The sequence below is a fragment of the Puntigrus tetrazona genome, chromosome 12 (genome assembly GCF_018831695.1).
Source record: "Puntigrus tetrazona isolate hp1 chromosome 12, ASM1883169v1, whole genome shotgun sequence".
NCBI lineage: Eukaryota > Metazoa > Chordata > Actinopteri > Cypriniformes > Cyprinidae > Puntigrus > Puntigrus tetrazona.
In genome coordinates, this window is record NC_056710.1 from 14,060,968 (window position 1) to 14,087,473 (window position 26,506).

At 37.1% G+C, this 26,506-nt stretch overlaps 1 protein-coding gene across 1 annotated transcript in view; it reads right to left on the reverse strand.

Moving 5' to 3' along the window:
- Positions 1-20,776, reverse strand: part of grin2cb (glutamate receptor, ionotropic, N-methyl D-aspartate 2Cb) — a 38,173-nt gene extending 17,397 nt beyond the window's left edge. Inside the window, exons 1-4 of the mRNA XM_043253147.1 lie at positions 19,102-20,776; positions 12,081-12,519; positions 6,245-6,840; positions 3,374-3,488 (exon numbers count right to left, since the gene is read on the reverse strand). Coding sequence (XP_043109082.1) covers positions 3,374-3,488; positions 6,245-6,840; positions 12,081-12,503 — 1,134 coding nt within the window. The 5' untranslated portion in view covers positions 12,504-12,519; positions 19,102-20,776. The remainder of the gene's footprint in view (positions 1-3,373; positions 3,489-6,244; positions 6,841-12,080; positions 12,520-19,101) is intronic.
- Positions 20,777-26,506: the final 5,730 nt, after the last annotated feature.

Below are 26,506 nucleotides of genomic sequence, written 5' to 3' on the forward strand. Positions count from 1 at the left end.
AAAGCACAGATTGTGATGTGGTTGATATTAAAAGCACAATGAACCATGAAAGAGAGCTCCTGTGAATACTCAAAGTACATTTAGCTTGAATAAAAATCAATGTATATTTTACCTGAATACTGTTAGACCTAAAAAAGCAAGGTTTGTGTCTTTGTTCTATATTATTAATTTCTTATATTTCTATTGCTTGTCAGTTGTGTCTTTGCTATCTTTACTTGTCTTAAATAGATTTGGGAAAATATGACTTTTATAAGACCCTGGACCACAAAAACAGTCATAAGGGTACATTTATTTTATAATAAATATGATAAATAAGTTTTTTCATTGATGTGTGCTTTGTTAGGATAGGACAATATTTGGTTAAGATGCAACTATTTTAAAATCTGGAATCTAAAAAAGATGCAAAAAAAACACTTGTGAAGTGTTCTTCTGTGTTCTTCTGTGAAGTTCTAATCAATAATTATCAGTAATCAAAAATACCTTCATGGAACATGATCTGTACTTAATATCCTATTTGTATCCTTATAATATCCTTAATATCCTATTAATATCCTTTTATAACATAAAAATGTATAATTTTGGCTATTGCTACTAATATACTGTGCTCTTCATGGCTGGTTTTGTGCTCCAGGATCACTCATTAGTCGTAGAGCCTACCAGTTATTACTGCTAAGTATAAAAAAAAATATGAAAAAGGGCTTTAAATCTTGTTCCTTCCTTGTTCCTTCATTTTCCTTAAAAAAAAATATTTTTGTCAACTGCCATTTCCTGGTGTGCAGTAAAAAACATTAAATGCAAATATAAAATGCAACTAACCATTTAATTGTTCAGTTAAATGGCAAAATTACCTTTTAATACAAGTAGAAAATAGCGTTACAATATTTCCCATATGCTTGGTTGTTGACATCAATGGCAGAGTGTCCCATCAAGCGCTACATATTTTCAAGAAGCAAGGCAAATTAGGCAGAAATCTCAAAAGATGGCATTGTTTTTGTTTATTTTGGACAACAAATAAGCTTCATGCTGTTTCAGGCTGCCACTTAAGGACCCAGATGCTTTGCAATGGACATCAAGCGAGCCTCTATTCTTACATTTCCTTCAAAACTGTGCACTAATTACACAGTATGTACAAGGACATTTATTAAACTTGCGTTTTCCGCAGATTGATCTGCGTCATTTGCGCTTTGTCTGTCTTGGAGATACTATTGTGATACCAGCAGAGAAACACAGTCTCGGTGCTGTCAGTACGCCTGTACTTTAAAATAGGGAAGCAATGATTCATCTCGCTAATGACTTCAGCACACAACATGAGCAGGGTGTGCACAGCATGGGAAAGTGAGGCGGTGCAGAGAGTGTCAATGGGAGCGTGAGAGGGGCTACAGAGCAAGGTGACCAGATATAGATAAACTGTTATGTCACACTGAGGGGGGTCAGGTGAGCCGTGAAGGCCAGAAAAGGGAGTTAAAACTAAATACCGAATTGAAAAGAAATCTATCAAATCTCTTTGCAGCTCCTTCCCATGTCAGTATACTTGTCCTGCACTTGTTAATGAATTACTCTCACTAATTGCACAGTTTATTTGCACACACTATCTGCATTGTTTTAGTGCTTAATTTACTAAAGGAATTATGCAAATTAGCAAACACACCTGCAAAATCTGTGCTGAAAGCTATTTGTATGTCATACTAAGTAGAGCAGATTCTAGCATACCGTTCCTGAACTGCATAGCTTTACTCCACCAATACGATCCAGATGCCTAATTCATCTCTTTAAAAGTGCAAAAATCACTTGTCACCAATGCGTGGTTGGATATATGCCCAATCATAACAGTTTTCTCCATCATTTGATCATCATTTGATGAATTACTGCTGTCATGACCAATAAAAAAATTTATTTAAATGTATTATCTCCTTTGAATTAAATTCCCACATAACAATGTTAATTCAGCTGTGCAAAAAGCTATGAAGGCACGATATGTAATGTATCTAATTTACATAGAAAGAAGCTTGTTTGAGCTAAAAAGAATGACATTTATCTCATTTAAATATTTAATTTAAATTGCATTACATTCAGTAGCTGGTTAAACCGGATAGTTGATATGCCACAGATAATAGTGGCAAAGGAAAAGGAAAAATAAATCCAGCCACTCAAATTCACGGTTCATAAAAGTAGGTTACTTCGCTTATATTTAGTTGCCATCTACCTGCCGTTAACAGGACTGAGATTCTGAGTGAATTTAGGCAATAATATTTATTTCAGTCTCAGACGACAACACACATCCTCTAATATCCGTATCCTCTAATCCACCTAAAGGAGAGTGTGATGACCGGATGTAAATTTGGATGTCAGTTTGATCTCTATTTATTTCCCTAATCTCTTTTTGTAGTCAGGTGGTGTTCACACATTGCCAGACGGCCTACACATGTCCCTATCACAGAGGCCAAAGTGCTGGAGGGTTGGCCATGTGAGGAAGAAAGAACTGTTTCAGAGAGCCAAGTGTAATTGCATCATGACCTGGTGTGGATGGTAATAAATCTCTAGCGTGGAAGGAGCCTGTGAAAATCGCTTTTATGATTCTTGTGAAAATCTGCGATCAATAAAAGCTTAATGTTATTGAAATGTTAAAATGAATAAGAGAAAGAGCTGTCGATATTTCATAATAAGAGGCAAAGAAGAATTAGAATGACAATAGTTTTGAAAAAAAGTCTCTGGTCTCACCAAGGCTGCATTTATTTGATCAAAACACAAACAACTTTAATACTGTGAAATATTATTTAAATTTAAAATAAATGTTTTCTATTTATATACATTCTAAAATGGAATTTATTTTCAGTGTAACATAATCCATCAGAAATCATTCTAATATACTGATTTGGTGTTCAAAAAACGTTCTAATTATTATGGAATGTGTGATACACTATCATTCAAAACATTTTATTTTAAATAAATGCTGTTCTTTTGACATTTCTGTTTAAAGAATTCTGAATCCTATTTTCACAAATGTAGTAAGCAGCAAAATATCTAACATATTAGTTTGATGTTCAAGAAACATTTATTACTATAAAAGTTGAAAATAGTTGTGCATCACCAAAAATGTTCATATTGCCAGGCATTCGAAACCATAATCTTGGCATTACTGTAATATTCTTTACCACCCAGTGCCACGAAAGTACAATGTAGTCAGTTGACAATTGAGTCGTTATATTACCTGTAGTGTTACTCTGAAAATAGTGTTCCTGAAATAGAGAGATATGATTTCCAACCATTTACGTCTATAAAGACTTTAGAACCTGCAATGACGGAGACTGTATCTCCAGCTGTGTGTTCCCTCTGAAATGTTTCAACATTATTATTGTTACTTATTAAGGCTTACCTTGTCCCAGTGTCTCTCTCGATCCAAAGCGATGATCACCATGGAAGGATTGGTGAGATAGCCATCAGCATTGAAGGAGAGGTCCTTGTGCTCCCACGACACATTTAGCATATGCCTGCAGAACAAATTTAGCAGCTTTAAATTAGCAGACCAAAAAAAAAGTAGATTTGAATTTTAAGTGATTGTACAATTGCCTGGATTTTATCCATCTCTGAAATGAGACAGAAGACTATTAGGCAAAGAAAGGAGGACATTTCAAATACAAGCCTATATTTTTTTTCTTCCACTAAGTCAAATGAATATAAATCAGAGCGCACAGACACTAATACATTTACAGTATTCATTCTCTCTCTATTAATCCTCTTTCTCTCATAGACCTGAACATTTTTTCTGAACGAATTGTTCACTTATAGGACCAGCTATGGGTAGAGCAGAACATGAAGAAGGATTTAACAATGCCATTCAATTTTACTGATGCAAAGTGCTGCAGCAAGTAGCGTTATTCAGACATCACTGATAATTCATAATGGCTAAAATCATGACACGCCTTACGACATAAAAATCTTACAGGAGTTCAAATACACAGCTTTATATCCATCTTACGCACCATCTTTGAGATTCATAACTACTTTGCAAACAACAAATCTCATAAACAATTCATTCACTTTTATATTGGACAAATATGCAGTAAATATGAATGTAAATTACATTAACAGCAATAGTTACTACCAAAGTGAACATTTTGTGACCATTTATTGACCTTCATGTCATTTAAAATGAGAATATCAATGTCTATTAAATAAAACATTAGTTTACACAGATCTTTCTTCATATAATGGCAGTGCAAAGTTCACCAAGTCTAAGCATGCATGTCTGAATAAAAAACACCATTAAAGCAGTCCAACTCGCTGTATGCAATAATCCAAAACGTCTAAAGCCTAATAATCTAATAAAGCAAGACAGAAAGAAATGTACGATTATTTAGTGATAATCTTCCCTTCTCATACGCTTTAAATTTAAAGGAACACTCAATTTTTTTTTTTTATGGGAGGAATAGGCTCATTACATTGTGTACTAAGACCTGTGGAAAATGAAAAGTCAAGAAGAGTTAAGTTTTAAGATGGTGTAATTAGATTCAATGATCTATGCTAATTTATGCTACAAGTGCTATTGACAGCCCCGGAGATCGGCTGAATAGATTCAAAAACGGTAAAGCTCGATTTATTAACTTTGGGGGAGTTGGAGAATGAGCCTATTTCCAAAAAAAGTGATGTTCGTTTAAAAACTGCTGCGATTTGATCAAGTCAGAGTTACATTTTGATTTAAAAGCAAATCACTGAAAAGAGTGATTCATTCACTGATTCAGTTCTCAATGACTTTTATGCCCTTTTTTCATTTTTGGTTTTCGTCACTGTATTGAAAAGAACCATGTGAAGATACATGAAATAACACGAAGGTAAGTAAATATGCGATTTATTCTTTATGCAATGTTTTTTCAAGAGAATATTTTCTGTCTTGCCACCTGAATCCTTTGATACTGTCCAACCAGTCACATGTTTGAAAAGAACCATGTCCCGTCTCGAAGCCAGTTCTTTAAAGATTTCTTAACTGTCTTCTGACAGATGTTTCTTTTTATGCTATAGAGAGATGGGCAGACACCTGAACAGCACTGAAGCCTGAGAACATTCCGGATGGAGGACCCAGTCACTCATGTGTCTCTGATACGCTTGATCACAGAAAGCTCAGAGAGGCAATTGGAACACTATTTAATGAGGACGGTGACTCCCAGGTGAACGGCAGATTTAACAAGGAAATCTGGAGAATCTCCTAGTCTCATTACAACAGAGGAAGACCACAAGAAAAAGCGCAAGAGCACAATGTTTTGTCTGGAAAGCTGTTTATGATGAAATCTCCAGAGGCAAACTAAGCTGCGAGAATTAAAAATGTCAGGATTTTGAGGATTTGTAAATTTGCCGCCCACACTTTCCTGTCGAATTTGATGTGATCAACACGTTTAACAAAAAATAGGGCAATGCTGGCCAAGGGAGGACTAAATATATGACAGTTTTATAGAACATTACTGGCAGTCTGAGTACTCTAGATATTCCAAAGGGATATCTATGATATACTTTTTTTTCAGGACATGATGTTAACGAGGATGTTAATGATAATTACACTTTAACAACTAGGTTTTTTTTTTACTCCTTTAAGTATGATTTTAAGTATGATTTTTTTGATTGTCATACTTTAAAGAAATGCTCTTATTTAGATGTACAGACTGTGTATTTATTTGTGTGTGTTTTTAAAATGTACAGTCAGAAGTGAAGGTACAAAAGCTGTGACTGGGACAGTACTTTTTTCAAATGGTACACTTTTGTACCTAGTAGGTTCAAATATGTACACTTTAAGTACTAATATGTACAAACATGTACCTTTTAACAAGGTACAGCCCCAGTAAAAGTTTTGTACCTTTATTTCTGAGTGTTAAACTGCAACATGATCATTATAAATATATTAAACTCTATATTAAAATTCTGGGTTTATTCTGTGCAAGCAGTAAGTTGTGGTCACAATTGAGGTCCAATTCTTGCTACTTAAAATATGGATGTAGAATATGGCCATACAGAATATGTGGTTTATAAGTACTAATAAACAGTCAATATGCTAAAAATAGGCATACTACTAAGGAACTAGTTAACAGTGAGAATCAGTCCCTATACTAAAGTGTTAACGTAAATACTGGTCCAATGCAATAGTCTTTGCATTTTCAGGAAAAAGATAATTCAGTATTGCTCAAAATGACCAGAACACAACATTAAATATATTTTCAATAGAAAAAAGACATTAAAATATACATCTTGGCAATCTTACCTGAAGAGAGAATTGTTGGCGTAGGATTTGACAGGGCTATTGCAGTCACTGTGACCCTCGGGAATGAATCCTCTGTTCTTATGAAAGCTGTTCACCCCTTTAACTATGACTGCGACTCCTTCTCGAACCCTCTGGCGCAGTGTTTTCCTCCAGCGGTCTGTGATAATACTGATGACGCCCACTGGGAAACTGTCAGGAGGGGACACTTCAGGGTTCCCCACAGCCAGGCTGGGGATGACCCAGATGTATCCGGGCCCTAGCAGCCCCACATCAAAGGCCATCCTGAACAAGTACTGTGCCTCCTCGTGGGAACAGTACACTAGATATACCTGTGAGTCCACCTGCTGTAGTAGTCTTCGTGTGCGGATGTCGTTGGCCCCTACGGACATCTCAAAGCTCAGCACATCCTGCAGCTCCCACAGGAAGTAGCTAGTGTCTGTGAAAGAGCGGATGTAGTCCACGAAGGTCTCGTAGCCGGGATACAAGCTGGTGATCACTACAAAGTTACCCCAGTTGTACTCCTCCATCACTTTGAACATTGCATTTATCTGCTGCTCTATAGAAGCTCCCATCTGGAGGAAGGTAGAGCCTTCAGCCTGTAGAATTAAGACAAGAGATATATTTAATTCTGCATTTGCTGGTGAATGTTTATAGCTCAATCAAGGGGGTACCCTAAATTTGTTAAGGATACTAAAATGTTTTTAATATATGCAATCATTACAAGGGATAAACCTCGAGACACATAAAGAAAGAAAAAAAGATGTGACGTGGGACCAAGCATGGTGTCCCATACTTGGCAATGTGCACAAACACACCATGAACACACACCCAGAGTCATGTATTACAGAAAAACTAAATTGGGTTCTTTTAAAAAAATTCTGTTGGAAAGTTTGATTTCTTTTAGTAACAACAAAGTGGCAGAGTGTAACAAAGTAGTTACTGCAATTGACCTTCCAGAACTACTGTACATAGAGAGGACTTTTCATGGCTTTTATATATATATAAAATATATATCTTATATATATATATTAAGGTGACCAAAAGTGACAGTGAAGAAAATTCTATTGCTTTAAATTCAAAAGATTTCTGTTTCAAATAAATGCTAAATGTATTCAATACTGATCAAATCAATGCAGCTTTGATGAGCTTAAAACTTCAAAACCAAAGCCCAAAGTTTGTTTTAACTTGCCAATAAATGAGCTTTTGATGGCAACTATAACTCACACAGTACTATAATGTTCTGCATTTGAGCTTTACAGGTTGCTGAACACATAAAGGAGATCCATATTAACTCAATCATGGTACATGAGACTTTCTCACATCATTGAAATAACATGTATTACTGAGCAACATTAACCTTGAATCTGTTCCAAAGTATAAGATACGAGAATTGGATTTACTACGCAAAGACAATTCACTAGACTATCGATCCTATCTGTACCACAGCCACGCGTAGCAGACTTGATTTATTGCCTGACTTTCAACCATTATTCCTCTTTCTGTAATCCCATTGAATAGATTTACACTTGACACCTAATACTCGTTTATCCATGCAGCCGTTCAATATTATGCCGGTGTGAAGTGCTCTTTGAAAACAATATGCACAACTATATTTGCATATACAAATGTGTGAATCGTCACACTTACTGTAAATATAAAGTCGCAATTGTGCATGTAAAAAATAAAGTTATCTCTTAAGTGCTGTTTTCATTTCACTTGCACTTAGTTAACTTCAAACAAGCAAGTGTCCTAATGCCCTACACTGCCAACCGCATTTACTTCCACCGCACAGCATGAGATGACTCAAAGGTACCGGAGGAGGTGGTGTCCAATTAAGTTCCAAAGTGAGAAAAATGGGTGTGGAGGTCTGGGAGTGTCAGGAGTCCAGAGACTTTCTCCCAAGACTCCTTCTGACTAGAGCTTTCCTCTTTCCTGACAGACTGATCCGGTGTCCTTCAAATAACTTCTGTGGTTAAAGTAGGCTACCTCTTGGAGAGAGAGAGGGCTTGTGAATGTCAGGTGCTCTGGGACTCACCGGTCCTCCCTCTCTACCAGATTTCTTTTTTAAAAAGTTGTACAATCATCCAGACTCAGCTCTCCTGCGATTAGCACTCACGAGCCTTGACAAGACCATTTCGAAAGGCATGCCGTAATAGTCAAAATGTGTTTTATGTCTGAAAAAAACTTGCACTCAAGTACCAAAATGGCATGATCCCTTCAGGACTTTGGTAATAGGCATTACATGTACACTTTGGGCATGAAATTTGTCATATGAGCTTTTAGTTCGCTCAAAAATGAAAATTATGTCAACATTTGCTCATCTTCAAGTCTTTCCAAAATTGTCTGACTTACTTCCAAGGTGGCAGCATTTTTGCAGATACAATGAAATTAGAAAGTAATTGCTTATTAGCGTTAACTTACTATATGCATATTACTACAATATTAGCCATTTATTAGTGCTAATTAAGCATATACTAATGCCTTATACTACATGACTTTAATGCGATTACACTAAACAAAATTATAAACGCAACAATGTGCAAGTGGCATGCTGACTACAGAAATGCCCACCAGAGCTGTTGCCCGTGAACTGAATGTTCATTTCTCTACCATAAGCCGTCTCTAAAGGCTTTTTATAGAATTTAGCAGTACATCCAACCGGTCTCACCAACCCAGGACCTCCACATACAGCATTTTCACCTCCAAGATCGTCTTAGACCACCCGCCCAGACAGGTGCTGCACCAATCGGTTTGCATAACCAAATAATTTCTGCACAAACTGACCTAAACCATGTCAAGGAATCTCATCTGCATGCTTGTTGTCCTCATCGGGGTCTCGACCTGACCGCAGTTCATCGTCATAACCGACTTGACTGGATAAATGCTCGCATATGATGGCATCTGGCACTTTGGAAATATGTTCTCTTTAAGGATGAAACCTGGTTTTGAAGAGGAGTGGACCAACATTCCACAGGCCACAAGCAACAACCTGATCAACTCTATGCAAAGGCGATGTGTTGCACTGCATGAGGCAAATGGTGGTCACCCCCCCTTCAAAACATTAAAACTGCACATTTTAGAGTTGCCTTTTTTATGGCCAGTTAGCTTATTTTATGGCCAGTTTACAGCATCTTGATATGCCACACCTGTGAGGTGGATTGATTATCTTGGCAATGGAGAAGTGCTAATTAACACAGATTTACACAGATTTGTGAACAACATTTGTGAGAAATAGGCCTTTTTTGTAGATAGAAAAAGTCTTAGATATTTGAGTTCAGATCATGATAAATGGGGGCAAAAACAAAAGTGTTGCATTTAGAATTTTGTTCAGTGTAAATTACGGTCTATGTTCGGGCTGGAGCTGGCACTCTACAACAAGGGAACAACAAGCTCTGCCCCCTGAAAGGTGATATTTTAAGCTCACTTTATTTGGAAGGCACTTGGTCATTGACACATGGTGCCTCATGCTACTGGGATCTCATGAGAAATCCCATACCAGATGTTTGTGACCTCCAGTCCAATCCCTCATGCTAGAAAAAATAATCAGGAACAGCTTATTCAATTGCATGGGATTTACATGTGCAATATACATTGGTTTGTCTTGCTATAGAACAACCAGATTCAAATAAAGTAGAACAGGCTGTTGCATGTCCCTGACTCCACCCACCACATGCCTATACAACAGGAATTGTATAATCGCATCAAATTTATGTGATATGATATGCATGCATTTCTCAAAGGAGATTAAATGCCTAATCCATAATCTGGAAGTGTGGTTGTTCAGAGTGCCATGAAATATGGTTCATAGTTTTATGCTACTATTTATTTGTGGCAGCTTTTCTAATTTGATTGATATTAAAGTCAGAATTAATTTTCTACTCTTTTTTCTGTTCTGTCTAAAATATGTCCAATTGGAAATTATAAATATCAAAGAAGCAGCATATTCAGTTTAGGTTTTTCCTCTAAAAAAGTGGTCTTTTATTAAAAACAAGAACATGGTCACTGGGCTGTTCAAAAGATTTGGCAAATTATTCAAGATCTTTATATTTCACGCTCTATGGTTAAACTCCTGAAAAAACACTGCCTGCCAGAATGCTTAGTTTTAATCTAATTTGTACACATTATCTGTCAAACGCATATTTTTGGCTTTCTGTTCCGCTTCATACATCTTATCAACATTTTTCTGCACATCGTGCGAGTCTGAAAGGCATTTGAAAAATGACAGCTGGGCAGGAAGGAGTCCTCTACTCTCTAACCGGTACTGAAGATACTCATCTGTCCCATTAAATCAAGGGCTATTGTGTTTCTCATTTAAAGATATACATCTTTTGCCAGTCTGTACGCGTAATGATTGTTTTACTGTCTAAAAAAAAGTGCACTTTTCAGATATCAGATGCTGCAAAATCCGCAGAGCGTGGAGTAATAGTAAAAAAGCGACACAACTACACGTGTCTTTAGTAATATGTGTTCAAATGAAATGATTAGTTGAGGCAAAAATTAACCTTATGTCATGATTTTCTCAACCTCATGTTGTTTCAAACCTGTATCGCTGTTTGGAGAGATAATGAAAGTCTCTCGAAACTAAAAACAAAAACTTTTGTGTGATTGTTCAGCTTTGTTTCTTTCAAATAATAGACAAGACTGAATTTTTACTTCATTCACAGTTTAAGCTGCCACCAGACTCTCAATAAATGTACATAAAATGCCCTCACTACACACGTTGTATGTAAAATTACTGTCATGAAAAACTCTTAAACGCAGTTGCCTTAAAAATGTGCGTTTAACAGCTGCAATTTGATGTTATTCAGAAGTTTCTACACCTCAGTAATCAGAGGAAAATAGGACACAACTGATGGTTGCTGGTTATACATCATAACACCTATCGATTTTCACACCTCACAAAATCACTTTTCCACGCAGCTGTTCAATAACATATCATTGCAGGGGGCTTGCTGAAAAATACACACACAAACCACATGCACATGTTAACGGTTCTCGAACTCACAGCAGTTATTTCAGACTCGCTGTGTCTAATAAAAGCTCTGAGAACAGCCTTCTTGAAATGATTTCACAGATACCCATGATTAAATCTCAATTTGATATTTGAAATACATATATGATGTTTTTCTGTCATGCTTTGATGTACATTTGGTTTGTAATTTAACTGATTTTGTTGTATTACCATAACTCTAATACATTTTTTTGTTTATGCACATAGATGATGTTTATGAATCTTAAGTGTTTTTCTGGCACGTTTTTGGTGACAATTCCTATATAAAATGTTCCGCGAATGATTTTCTGAATAAATTATATTTCTGCACATTTGGTGTAAATCATTACATTGTCAAAATGCAACAATTTAAGTATAAATTCTTGCTTACTCTTTATTTTACGGTTACACTTATTAGTTTCTTATTAGCATACATAAGTAGAATATTAGACATTTATTAGTCCTAATTAAGCATATATTAATGCCTTATTCTACATCCCTAATCCTACCTACCCTAACAACTCAGAATTATTGTCATGGAAAGGAGAGATATGGAAAAATAAATCGTTCAACAAATCATTTAGGAGTCGTTGAACAAATAAGGTAAAAATAAATGCATATTATAAGAAAATGAAAAATGTTACTTGACTCTTGCATGCATGTCAACCTGAAAATTGGGGCACGTTAAAATATATTTTTGGGTGATAGAAAGGTTCTCGACCTACTTGCAAGTTAACTAAGTGTTGAATGGATTGTACTCTCAGGAAATCTCCATTACATATTAAACCTCCTCGCTTTAAGATAAAAGATCCATAAGATCTGCCACTCCACCTTTCAAACACTTACTTTATGTGGGATGACTACTGCAGAACCTCCACTGATGCCTACGATGGGGATGGACGTCTGAGAGGATATAAAGTCTAGGATTTGTGCCACAGCTTCTGAGTCTACGTCATCTTCAAACACCACTCCGTGGAGGCTCTCTGCTGCCATAGTTTGACAGAGACGTGTGAGTAAAGCCCTGGGGTTAGTGTCATTCACCAGCACGGTGATGGGGATCACTTCCAGGGGCATGTCTAGGAAGTTTTCTGGACTCAGGCGGCCCTTGATCTCACTGTGGTGGGCCAAACCACTGAAAACCACAGCTACGTTGACCGAAGGAGGGCCGAAGAATGGACGTCCCCGGCAGGGAGGCACTACATTGAGTAACAGATGAAAGAAGAGGAGGAGTTGAAGAGAGGGACCCCAACAACCTCGAGGAGTGGCCATTTCAGCCTCCTAAAGCCTGAGAGAGAGAAAGAACAAACATCATTTCAGAATTATTACTTGTTTGTCCGTTTGGAAAAGCCATAACCATAAAGTGTTTGAAAATGAATTTAGGTTTTATTTAACAATTGATTCCTTATCGCAGATTAGCACTGAGATGTGACTGAAATTTCAATGCATTTCAATACAGTAAAAAATAGAATTTATGTTTTCAGTCGTTCTGAACACGACTCGTTTTCAGTTGTGTTCGGAATTCTGATGAGAAAAGTATCATGGTTTCTGTTTTTAATTTAATTTAATTCTAAAGGATCATGTGACCTTAAACCTATGTTTTGCATTACATTAATAAATTATATGTAAAAGGGTTTAGTCTAATGCTATTGCATGCATTCTGAGTTATTTAAACTGTCAAAGAGTGCTAAACATGCCCAAAGTTTCAGAAAAAAATTGGACATATGATAGTCATTGAATATATGATAGTGTCAAATACACTCCTTCTGTAAACCTTAAATTAAAAGTGTTATCATTTTTTTTCGAGCATGGCCCTTCATGAAAACATAAAGATCAGAAATCCTTGCAATGGGCACCTCTCCCAGAAGAGCATGAACACACGTCAACCAGAACAAGAGCAAGGGTTTTCTATTTTTATAAATATAATAAAACTAAAGAGCTTAAGACACCGCTTTCAAAAAAAAGGAAAAAAAGTAATCAGCCCAAACCGTAGTGTACATTTGCATTATTTTTTCATTTTTATCACGGGAAACATGCAAATGAGCAACAAGCAGCTGCAATTATTTAGCAATATTGATTTCTGTGAGTTCAGATGTGATGAGATGAAAATAGGACACAGCGTTGCATTGTTGTGAACACGAGAGAAGCCTTAATGACACAAATAAAAATGACTGCTGCAAAAATCTACTTCTGTCTAGTATTTATTGCACGCATATATAATATGCCCTAAGTGTCATCGCCACAAAACTGCTCAAACTACACAAACCAAATAGTATTTTAACAATTGTTAAAGAAACTTAATGCATAAACAATAACTAAAAACAAAAGATTATTTTGATTAAACGTTTGTGGATTCACAGCCCTGATTTTAAAATGAAAATGCAATTTAAATTTAAATGTATCTTACTGAAGATAGTCGACAGACACACAATATAAAAATCGCACATAAATAAATGTACAAATGTGCTTTAATGTATAGTAATCCAAACCATTCACGTGGTCTGAATGTCTATTTCTGTCACTTATAATCTCGGATTGCATGTGTTCTGGTCACAGTGTGCATGTGCCTTTGTGACACAACAGGCCATTAGCAGGCTGAGTGGGAGGTTTACAATGAATCCAGCAGGGAATCACATCTAAACTCAGCTCTCAACACTTCACAGGGGCCGGTCCCTGATCTCTCACCCCGCAGATGGTGCAGGTCATCAAAAGCCCACTTTAGGTGACCGACGGATGCTTGTTTAATGATTCCAATTCACACCACTGCCGGTTTGTGAACCACGGATATCTATATAGTGCACAGGTCTACAGCATACGTTGCTTGTCTTGATCTTAGAAAGTGACCATATAAAAACTTTAAAGTCTATTTTTTCAAGGACAAGCCCTTTGGAGCGACCTCGGGTCAAGTGCATTACTGGTATCCATGGAGATAGTGAACTCTCTACTTTCTGGGTCGCGGCTACTTGGAAATGAACCAGGAACCTTTGCACAGCCAGAGCTGAACTTTAACCATAAGGCTACCTCTACAGTGTTACAGTGCACACAAATAAAACTAGCTTGTAAAACAGGACTTTCTTTTCAACAGCGAGGACTTTCTTTTCAACAGCAAACTAAATCAGAATCTGATGAGATGCACTTGAATTAGAATCTTAAAGGTTAGGCCCATCCATCCATGCCAGCATCTTACGACTATGACACCGCAGCCTATTAAACTATCAGAGCTAGCTGTTGGACCACGGACTGTAATTACTATGCATGATAAATGCAACGGTCACATTGTGATGGCTATCATGTTCCTTAAATGCTCCCATGAATACATCTGGCTTCTAATGAACCTAATTACAACATTTAGGATATATTATGATAAGAATGCATGTGGATTTGCTCATTCGCTCTGATGCTGCATTGTCTTCCTATGGACTTCATTAGCAACGCTTCTCAACCAATGCAGGATCACAAGTACTTTCTGCACAAGCGGAAGACAGATGGTGAAGTAAGAAGGAAGATATGCATTCCAATTGCGAAAGCAACAAAACCAAACAAAAGACTTGCCATGAGAAACCCAGAGAGTTAAAGCCGTCATGGTCTCTGTCCTCCGTTTTTTTTCCTATGTCTGTCTGCTTTTTTTTTTTTTTTTAAATCCTCATTAAAAAGACACTGTTCAAACTCCACTCAATACTGGCAAAGCATCAATGAGCATATTTGTATGCTCGTAACTCAACGAAATCCTCACACTTAGCTGAGCAGTGGAGTTAACATAGCAACAGCTGGGCGAGTTTCTAGGGAACACGACAGAGAGGAGTGAAAAAAAATCATCTTTCATTTAAAAAAATGTACATCTAGGGGTTTTTCTTCAACTAGGTACGTACTTCTGATCCTGTGGATTGTCTTAAAACACTTAGCTTTGTCTATTAACTGTGTCCAGCAGCGTTCATTTCCACCGGTGTCTTTTTCAGCACATCTCAAACAATGTCTGGGATAAACAATAGCATTCTGTGTTGTAATAACATTTTAAACATGGAGTAAATTGGCAAAGCATATTACTTTTTTACGTTACTTAATTACATTTTTACACTTAAATCTCTCTAGCAAAATTCTAGGGAAATCTATTCCATACTAAGTATAGTTCAAATCTATTAACATATTTGCTGGCATATTGCTCAAAACTGATGTAAAAATTATAATTAAATTTCATTTGGAGGACTACATGTGAACAATGCAATTAAACAAATAAATTATCAAATGTAAATGTTTTCACTGGGACTGACAAATTTACAGCTCGACTGGAACTGATGCATTAAAATCTGATCCATTTACCTTTTTTGTTGTTACTTTAACAAAAACTAAAAAGGAAAAAAATTATCTATATATTTTTTCATTTATGTTTTCTACATTTAACTAAAGTTTAACTAGAAAAATTTGCCAAAACATAACTAAACATTTACAATTAAATCGAAATGGAAATGTGAAAAATACCTTCAACTAATTCTAACAATAATACAAACTATGTATCTTAGTGATACTAAAATAGCAATGCAATAAATCCCAAGCATGCTATTCAATAACAGTTCAGTCCTCTTTGTAACAAAACTACACAAATTCATAAAGACAAAAGAAAAATAATAGTTAGTAATTTATGATTTTTTGTACCATTACATATTTTTATAATGGATTTTCATAGTTTAAAGACACAGACGGAAAATCTAGCTTCCAGGTTTGGCATTTAAAAAAGTTACAAAATAAATGAAGAACGCCTGGCCAAAAGTTTCCAAGACACTTTTCATGTGACCCTAATATAAAAAAAGAAAAACTTGCAAACTGTTCGTTTCAATAATAATAATGAACCCCCTGGGACACAAGTGCCAATAGATGAAGAAACACCCCTATATTGGATGTCTTGAGTGTGTGTTCACTGGCCTACTGCACGTGACACTGTGAACAGCAGTGAGACACCTGGAGCCTTGCTTTGATGACAGCAAACAGAACACACACACAGTCAGGCTGCGGCACGATAATATATTCAGTCTCCCGTTTTCAGTCTGTTAGATCTGCTGTTGATGTGATCTTCTCATGTCCTTTTCAAGTCCTCAGATCTCTTTAAAAATGGACACTTTGATATGTGTTTGACCATAGATCCTATGGACAATCACATCACACAGCTAGAACATGTGCTCTTATTTCAAACAAAACAACAAAAGAACGAAAATGAAAGGGTTCATCAATGTCAGGCAAAAAACAGCTGCCATTCATTCTATTTTATGTCATCATGGGATAGGATTGGTCTTCTATTTGAAGCTCTTGAGTACGTGTAAAAAAAAAAAGTACTTGAGTACAATTTCCTTGGTGAAATAGAGAGTATATTTCTCACGATAGAGATCAGATAGTGTAGGTTTGTGATAACTGCACAGGGGTGTCTTTGTTACTGTAAGGCACTCCCCTGGAGTCGCAGAATTACACATAAACACGACTTGTTGCAAAATTTAATCTGCACCTTCCATGTAGATAATCGCAGATAGAAATATTTTCAAAGTAAAACACCAGCTGTGGGTGCCAGCTGTCCACGCGGTATCTGATAGGTGAAGCTGATTAAAGCACAATGGCTTTAATACACTTTACATCTACAACTATAACCACATCCGCCATTCAGTTTAGACTATAAGCTGAACTGCAGTAGTTGGGCATCAGAAATATTTGGTTGGCTGAAAAAAAATGAAATAATAACAGTTACATAAATTTTTCCTTACAACAAAACATATCTATATTCAAATAACTGAAAGGAAAAAGAAAACATTCTCGTCTCGTCTGGTAAAGCACGAGAACACAGTATTACGTACCATTCGGCACAACTTCAAACGGTTGTACAGTAGATTGGGCTCTGCTCCAAATACAAACTAGACATTTGCTGAACTGCTCACATTTGTGGTTAGGCTGACATCTGTGACTATCAAAAATGACAATCAAAAAGCTGTACAACATACATGGGCTGTCTTACACATCATCCAGATGGTGTGGTACATTAACACCGAATTAACATCTTGTGTTTTCTGTCGACGTATGTGATTCTGAGGTAAAATACCGCCATGAACGAGAGTGTTAGCAAGTTTCAAGCTCAATTAAATTTGAAGTTACACTCGCGCAACTATTTATAGCAACAATCCCAAACACATTCTCACTTGAGTGATGTTAACACGCACAAAGCTAATTCATAGTCTCAACGTGGTTTTCGAAGAGCGATCTGTCTGCTTTCTGTAATGTGGGACACGAGCCGCTTGCTATTGTATTCGTCTTCAATCACGCAGGAAAATAAGAAAGGGTCATGTTAAGTTTTCCTTTAAAGTTTCAGCCACAAAGGTTTTGACAGGAGCCCAACTATCCAGATGTTACCAGCTGCTTTAACCACTGTATGAGCAACCGCAGCTCAAATACAAGTACATGAAACGACATGAGCTATTTCGAAAGAAGCTGAAAAGTTGCCAGCCCAAAACTCAAATTTGTCACATATAAAGCTAACTATAATCTAAACCGAAACGGCACATATTATTCGTTTACAGTGACGACTCAAGGTCCGTGTGGCTATACAGAGACTATTTAAAAAACAGATCACGTCCTTATTTAGTATTCCACACAAACCCACTGCATGCTGTATACATTTTTAACAGTGGTCCAAGGTGAAAGTGCTCAGAATGTCATGGTCAGAGCCCATATTAGTGTTCCCCCAAAATCTGCATGTATCGCATATCATCTGGCTTTTCCAAACCTCTGTGATCTCAGCCATAATCACACAGGTTTCAGTGAGTCTGCTATAAAACGAAAACAGATTATGACATTGAAATACAGACGGTAGTATCACCATTGCCAGCATTTGTAACTGTGTGGCGGCGCAGACAGAATGGGATGTTAATAGTGATGTATTAGTCACACTCCAAACAGTTGTGATTGGACATTAACGGATGAGCTTTTCAGCAACAATCAACTGTTCTGTCTTATGAATGCTAAGAGGGGCCGGACTGTCGGTAATAAATAAATCAAAATAACATGTTGGACCTTTCGAGTAAGCTCTCGTTTGAGACAAAACCACACAGCATATCTATAACAGGATTATCGGAAATGACACTTGAGTGATAAATGAATCAAGATGTTCATGAATGCATCTATTACTTCTAATCTATTTAGAAGCATTATTATGACAAACTGAAATGTTTGCATAAATAAATACACACATACTGCATATACATCAATAATAAACCTTGTTTTGTCTGTCACACTCACACAGGCTGTCATATTGCAATAAATCATCAGGAAAACATCATGATGGCAAAAAAAAATCAATTTACCTTCTTTGACCTTGGCTAATCTCCTGTCTCCAATATGTATATACATCTATAATATTTAAGCATGATTACAGAGTTACAAAACCTATCTTAATACGAATTTAAAGAGTTTACGATTAAAAACAGGTGCTTTTTAACACCATTTTTCATGACTGACCCAGTTTGCCTGTTGTAATTGTGTGTAAATAACTCAAGCATCACTGACACAGTCTGTGAGCTGATATATGCACACCTCTGACATTCCCAATGCCAAAAAAAGTCCCAGTGCAGGTATGAGTGTCAGAAAGCATTCAGGTCTCCAGAATCCCATGCACTCCGCCGGTTATGCTTTCGAGGACTGTTTCAGCCACGAGAGAGAGCAGCGCTCCACCTGTTAACTACGGCAGCTTTAGCCCCACAGGCATTTCCCCCCACCACACACACACACACACACAAGACCCAGAGATGGAAAGCCGCTCTCCCTGGACACACGCACAAAGGTCGAGCAAAGCTGCATGTTTGCTGTCAACAGCGGACTGAACGAAAAGGACTTTCCTTACCTGTGCCGGCTGGATGCATCCGAGCCCGACCCCAAGCTGTACATTCTTCAGCTGTGCGTCTCCGCCTCCTCTTGTTTCCGCTTCTCGCCTTTGCTTCCTCTCACCTCCTTTTGGCCTTTTCCGTCTTTCGCGCCGTCTCCGTCTCTCCTTCTCTCAACACTTGTGTGAGTCTACTTGTGTGGCAGCTGAAGACCCTGCTGTGGTGATGGCATTTCTCTCCCTCTCGCTCTCTCTCGCTCTTCCTGGCAAAGAGGGTCAAACTGAAGATGGTGTCAGTGACACGGTGAGGAAAACGATGGAAGGAATTAGCGAGAAACAGAGAGACAAGTGTCCAAAAAAAGAAGAGAAACAGCTGTTAGCAGCTTGTGACGCCGACGAGAGACAGCTGGAGAGTTGCAGTTGTGATCTCTGACTGAGGAAAGGTGCGAGAGCAGGTGGGGAGCCGCGTGGCGGTGACTCCCTGCGCTCACCGGATTGGCGTGCGAATGCTTGAGGTGGTGTTTTACTCTATAAATCTTCAATAAATCTCACGTGGGTCTTGTTTACCTTTGTCTGAAGTTGTGATATGCCTATAGCACGTACACCAGAAGCCAAGAAAGTATGTTTGAAAGTGTGCGCCAGTCAAAAAAAAAGAGTTTTTGGCATGAACTAACCCTTCATCTTCAATCAAACCGCTCATCCGTAGCCTCCGCCCGCTCCATCACGACCAACCTAGTTCCCCAACCTTGGGGAATAATCATGATGAAATGAGAAGGATGCTGGGAAGAGAGTACAGCTGATTAAAATAGATTTGAATGAAAGACTGGAGCTGTGTATCTGACCTTTTCCGTCTCTGGAGCTGCGGTTTGATGATTTTGAGGAGGAAGTCCATGAAGATGCTTCTCGGATAGTCGAAATGTGTTGCTTATTTCTGGATCTTTTATATCCGCAGGTGTCGCTTTTGGATTTAGTCCGGATTCTGAAAGTTTGGACTTGGAGTGTTGGCTGAGAAGAGCATGAAAGCAATCCAGAATAAATACATACACAAATACGAATTCACAAATGATGTTTGTCCAGTTTGTAGAGCAGATGTGCTGAGTGTCTCATCTGTTTGATGTGATCTGCCTTCTGCTCTCCAGACCACAGAACAAGCTTCTGATACCTAATCATGATGCTGTACAGATTTATCCTGCCTCCCCCCTCCTCATTCTCTCGTGCTTTTATTCTCCCTCTCTCTCTCCATCCTGGGTCCCTTTTCACCATGTCTGATTTTCACTTCCCTGTCCTGTCCTGTTTGTTCTCTTTACCTCTATTACTCTTGCTTCTGTCCATCTTTCCCATCTTCTTTGTCATTATCCTCCTGCTGCAATTTAAATGCTCTTTCTTTTCAAGCCTTCCTGCTTTCCGGTCATTCTGAGATGAGCAGGTCCGACAGACAAGTTCCCTTGTCCTGTTGATTCTCTCTCTCTCTCTGTCTCTGACACTTCTAGACACTTCAACCTTGCTTGTCCTTCGGTCTGTGGTTATTACGAATGCGGTTTTGTCCTTTTTTGTCAGACAGCTATTACAAAATCAATCCCCGTCCTCTACACAAACGTTTGCTTTTCATATCATTTGTTTTAATACTAAGCAAATGACATTTTCTATCCCCTAATCCTAAACCTACCTTTACACAAACCTTTCTAGATTTTTATAGAGGCATTATTTATTTGTTTATCAAGCCATTTTTCTCATGGGGAAAACTTGTTTTTTACAATAAAACACGGGTTTCATATTTAAATACTCATTTTTATACACTTCTGTATTCATATTCTTTAGCAAGGATGCATTAAATGCACATATATATATATATATATGTATGTGTGTGTGTGTGTGTGTGTGTGTTTTGTTATTTTGCTGTTGAAAGATCTTTGAAATAATAATAAAAATAATTTTGTTTATTGTAGTATTGTTTCACAATATTTTAAATTCATCAATATTTCTCAAATTAAAATGCTGCTTTGGTGAGCATAAGAGACGCATTTAAAGAAAAAAAATCTTACTGACCCCAAACCTACATACACGTACTTTAAAAATAAATTAAAATATAAGTATCTGCATGTATTACATGTATTCCCTATTATTAGACACTTTTACCCAAAGTGATTTACAAAAGCCTTATAGATGAAGAATAAAACATAAGCAATTCTCCCTGAGGAGAAAAGACTGTTCAGAGAACACAAGAACAAAGATGAAAGTGAGAATATCTTTTTTTCCTGTCTTTCTTAAGAGTTAGTTAACTATATTAAAAAGATTCGATCGAGTGGTCACGGAAGAAATACCCTGAGTAGCAAAGAACAGAAAAGGTTCATTTGATACTTCAAATCAGTTAAAAGATGAAAGTGAAAACTTAATTTTAAGATTTGATTTGGTTTAATTTCATTAGTAAAAAAATAAATAATGATAATAAAAAATCCAGTCAAGTTTTGTTCCTGATGCTGCAAATTAAACTTTCCACCTGTAAGGAGACAGAACGATTCTGCATGTCTCATCCATACTGTAACCCATAATCCAGGATAAATACACTCTGGTTTTCCCATTCATTAGAGCATTAAATGACAGAACACTGGTATTTCAGCTGAAGCAGACTACTAATAATAAACGTGTTAAATCAGTGCTATAAACTACACACAGCTTTTTGTTCTTTGATTGCTGACATATTTTAAACATGTCTTTTGCACCTGTACAGCATGCACAAAACTAAATATATACTACACTATCAAAAAAAAATAAAAAAAGATGCTGTCATGTAACACAAATGTGTTTTTTTCACCCCGAGTTAATTATTTCCCTCCTTTTTTTTTGTCCCAGCTTTAAAGATCTGCTGTCTCCTCTCATTTTCTGTCTGCTCAAAAGGAACTCTCTAAATTGTCTAAATCGCTTTGTGCACATGGCAGCTTTTAAGAAACTAAAAATACCATGGTGCTATTTTAGAGCAGGCCAGGTGATGAGGCATACTGACAGGAGGAGAAACCAGTGTGACTCTTCAAACATGTTCAAGCCAAACTGCGCAAACTTTTTGTGCATTTTGACACAGTGAAAGCCACTTGCAACACATGATGACCTGTCTTTAAGAGAAGCAAATGGGTTTAAACATTTTTGACAAAAAAACTGAACATTTTATTTTAAAATAGTACCTGATGCATAATGTTTTCTGACAGCGTATGACAGCAGTACTTCGTTTGGAAACCCATTCCTGCCTTGGAGCAAAAAAAAAGTTAAAAAAGTTTAGGAAATAAAGTAACATTTTGACATAGTTGTAAGATTTACAGTATCATCACAGTTTATTTTTATATTCAAGAGTAATAAAATTGCAATTGCAAGATATAAAACCTCACAGTGAAATAAAATCAAATTATTTAAAGTCATATTTTGGAATGCAGAGTTCGCTAAACTGACAGAAAATACATATTATACATAAACCAAATGGTGCTCACAGAAAAAATGCTTGTTTTTGCATGCATTTACTCCTAATTAAAGTTTGTTATGATCAACATGAGGCATGCAAGTTGAAAGAGCAGATCACAATTCTATTATATTAAAACGAAGACTGTGTCATTAGCATTGAAAGAATCTGTAAGCTTTTTTTTAAAGGTCTTGCACAATGTCTGTTTTCCTTTCATCTCAAGTCACTTACTTTTATAGCACCTTTATACAATATAGCTTTAAAGAAACAAACAGGAAAGTAGTCAAATCAATGATGCAAACTTTGAAACTAGGGGCAAAATACAAATTGTGCTATAAAGCAGCTGTAGCAAGACAATGGAGTCATTATTCATCTCCAGTCGCGTCGAGTTTTGTTCTCATACAATGATGTGAGATTTAAGATCGATCTAACTTTATTTAAATGGTAAGACGAGGTGGAATATCTCAAATTCTCCCATTCTTTTTAACCACAGTGCGCTCATCGCTGTAAAGAAATCTATGATTGTTTGAGTCCATAGTATTGAGATGTACCTGGAGTGACAGACTGTCTTTTCTAAAATTAATCTGTGCTCAAGTTTTGATTAAATGTCAATATTGTCATATTTTTCCACCCTGATGGCGTCTGAGAGAACTTAAACTCAGTTACTGTTGTGCTGCACTTCTCATAATAAGGGTCTTCGGTTCAAACCAATTCAGTCAGCTGTATAAGTTAAATAAAGAAAACTCCTTCATCACGGTACCTACAATTGTAGAATAATTGCCTGAACTGTAATTGTGATGAAATAGGTTATTGAGCTGTTTTGTGAAATATGGATCATGTGTGCAACAACACAAAATCTCTTGTTAAGTCACTCGTCAAAATGTGGGGGTTTCTCTGAGGTGTAAATGGAAATGGAGATGCTTTAGGTTCACCAGGTACAGCTGGTAGCCGTGCCAGATCTTGGGGAGGAAATGTCATGCGGTCAAGTGTCCCCTAAGGGCTCAGGTGGAGCCTGCCTGTCCATCAGGTGTCTTGGCATCAACAGCTAACATGCCAAAGGCAAAAAACTGCCAGATTTACACAGCATCAGATGGACTGAAAGTGGAAAATAGCAACATTCTGGAAATATATAAATATTGCCATGCATATAAATAAATCCAATCTTCCATCTTTCATCTATGAAATGTGACATTTCAGATTTTTTTACTGCGCTGCTGGCTATTTTTAGATAGACTTTACTAAGAGAAGGCAGAAAATAAGAAGGAAACGTGCGGCAGGGTTAACTTTGTTACACAACTCCCCTGAGAAGCAAACTGGAAAAAAAATCAAAGGAGCCACAATTCGGACCGTAACTTTGCTTTAACATATGACAACACCTTCAATATTAACAGACTAGACGGGTTTTGATATGACATACATCTGTAGACAATCACCTCATGCTGCTTTCAAATGCTCCACATGACAGCATAATATTTTACTGACAACCAGAAATGCAGAAAAGCTATTTATAGTATGTAAATATGCAATTACTCAAACTCAAATGTGCGATTCGACAAAAAATGATACGCATAGGACATAAATAGAACTGCTCAACTATATTTGTCCCCGTATTAAATCAGAAAATGTCTTTTGTGTGATGGTGTACAGCATTTCAATGGGAACAATAAGCTTAAAGGGAAATTCTGTTTCTTGACCCCATGTAGTATAAAAGGACATATTTTGATAAATGTTTTTGTCTATACAATGGAAGTCAATTGGCTGCAACGCAGTTTGGTTTAAAAAAATCTAATAAAGTAAAATGATTAGCTCAAAGAAATCTACTCTACTCTTAAATATTTTAAAATGTTTTATTCTTTACAATAAAGCTAATGAAACCAGTACATTATAATTTATGTTGTGCATTAACATCAAATTTTGGTTTAAATTCTAATGCATCTAATGCATTTGCTGTCATACATTTCGTATAAAGTAATGGTACCAATAATAGCTGTTAAACCCTACTAAGGTGGGCTTCGATCTCACATTTACATTACAGCCAACTCACAAATCTGCAATTAACCCGGCTGTCAGCACCCTTGTGATCATGTGATCTCACTTCATGTTTGCTGAAAAGGGCATCCGCAATAGCTGTCTGAAGTTATTTCACTTGAAATTCTTTCAATTAGCAGTCATTTAAAACATTAACTCTAACATTATGTTCTATCCTTCCCTTTCCCTGTGAGAGGTGTACCACACACAGCTTTCGCAGACATGTATTCTGTTTCTCTAACTCTTTAGACAAGCGCTCTTTATTCCAATGAAATCTGATCAACCCTTAAACCAAATCAACCTTAACAGACACACTACTATTAATGAGGTACATCTACTTTAACAACAACAACAAAAAAGGCTGTCGAGTAAGATTTAAACTCACAACAAAGGCAAATAATATTCATCTGGACAATTAACTGAGCCACTTTTAAGACTGAAATCGTAAAAACTGATCAAACCACGGGAGGAAAACCAGCTGATCCTCTGTGGAATAATCTTGCTGCCACCTATAGGCCTTGACAAGAAAAAGAGAAAATCATAAAGAAAAAAAAAAGACAATGAATGGCTTATTTCTGACATTACATTAAACACGTTCTGTAGCTCCAGAGCTTAGTTATTATTCAGAGAGGGTCATTACACAGCTCTTCAGACTTCACCAGCACTATAGACCTGTTTTTTCAGTCCTATGAAATAGCTTACTAATAGATGCTCAACAGACGTGTCTTGGTTTTACTCTCTGCGTTTTTTGAAAGACACTCCAGATTTGCGCGGAAACTATTTTTACATCTCTTCAAGCCGTTTCCTTGCGCTCGTAGGTTCGAGAGAAAAGGTTTACATGTGAACAACACGAGTGCTCTTCCGCCTGAGAAAGAGAGAGAAAGCACATGTCCCTTCATTTAAATACTCAAGGTATGTTATTTCAGCTTATATTCAACCTTTAGCTCCTCTAGAGACTAAAGCACATATTTCATGATCATCCTGTCTGAATGAATTTGCACACACTGTATCGCCGCTCTGAGATGGTATGAAGGGAGAAGAAAGAGCGGTATTCACATGGGAGATAAAAGGACAATCGACATCTTGCAAGTGGTCTGCAAAGTAAAAAAAAAAAAAAAATCCCCATGGGATAAGTAAACACGCAGGGTTCATCCGAACGGGAGAAAGAAGCACGAATGTATCTTTTGTCCTCATAAATATTTCATGGTCATGACTGTTCTGCACTCTGTAGGTACACACGCACTACCTGGTGGTCTAGTTTCCAAAAATAGACCCTTAACGTGATTTGACAACTCCATTAAACCACATCTGAATTAATTGCAAATTAATTATTAACAGCCCACTGTAAAAGAGTTGATATTCTCACTTTAACAAGGACAGTGGTTTTCACAGGGACTGGAAGGACAGAGGGATAGACAACTGGATAAGCTTAATGACCATAAAGTTTGAAGTAGCTCTTCCTGTGCCGGCCAGATGGCTGTCTGCAAGGTGGGATGAGTTTTGACTCCATATGCGCAGCCACACCTGTGGACTATCTGTCTGTTTTTTGGCTCACCGTGCTCTCAGATATACTATCCAAACACCGGGGCTCAGTGCAACACACCTTATCTGACCGTTTGGACAATGTAGCCTGCGGTGCGGGGCTATGCAAATTTGTACGATATAATCAGCACAAGACTAGATCTAATATTTATCAAAGGAGGCAAATTATGTTTTTGACATGAGCTATGCTGGAGCACCATTTAAAGGAAAGAGAGATAGAGACTCGTCATGAATATTTCATTGGAGTGCAAATATTATCTATGAAACGAAACATGTGAGAACACAGCTAATAAAATAATGGCCTGTTCCAGCTTTCGTGGCAGCTATGAGATAAGCAGAAAAAAATGGGCGCTTGGAATACTGAATAAAAAGTTAACTTAGCATTCTTCTTGTTGCTCTGGACAATATGGC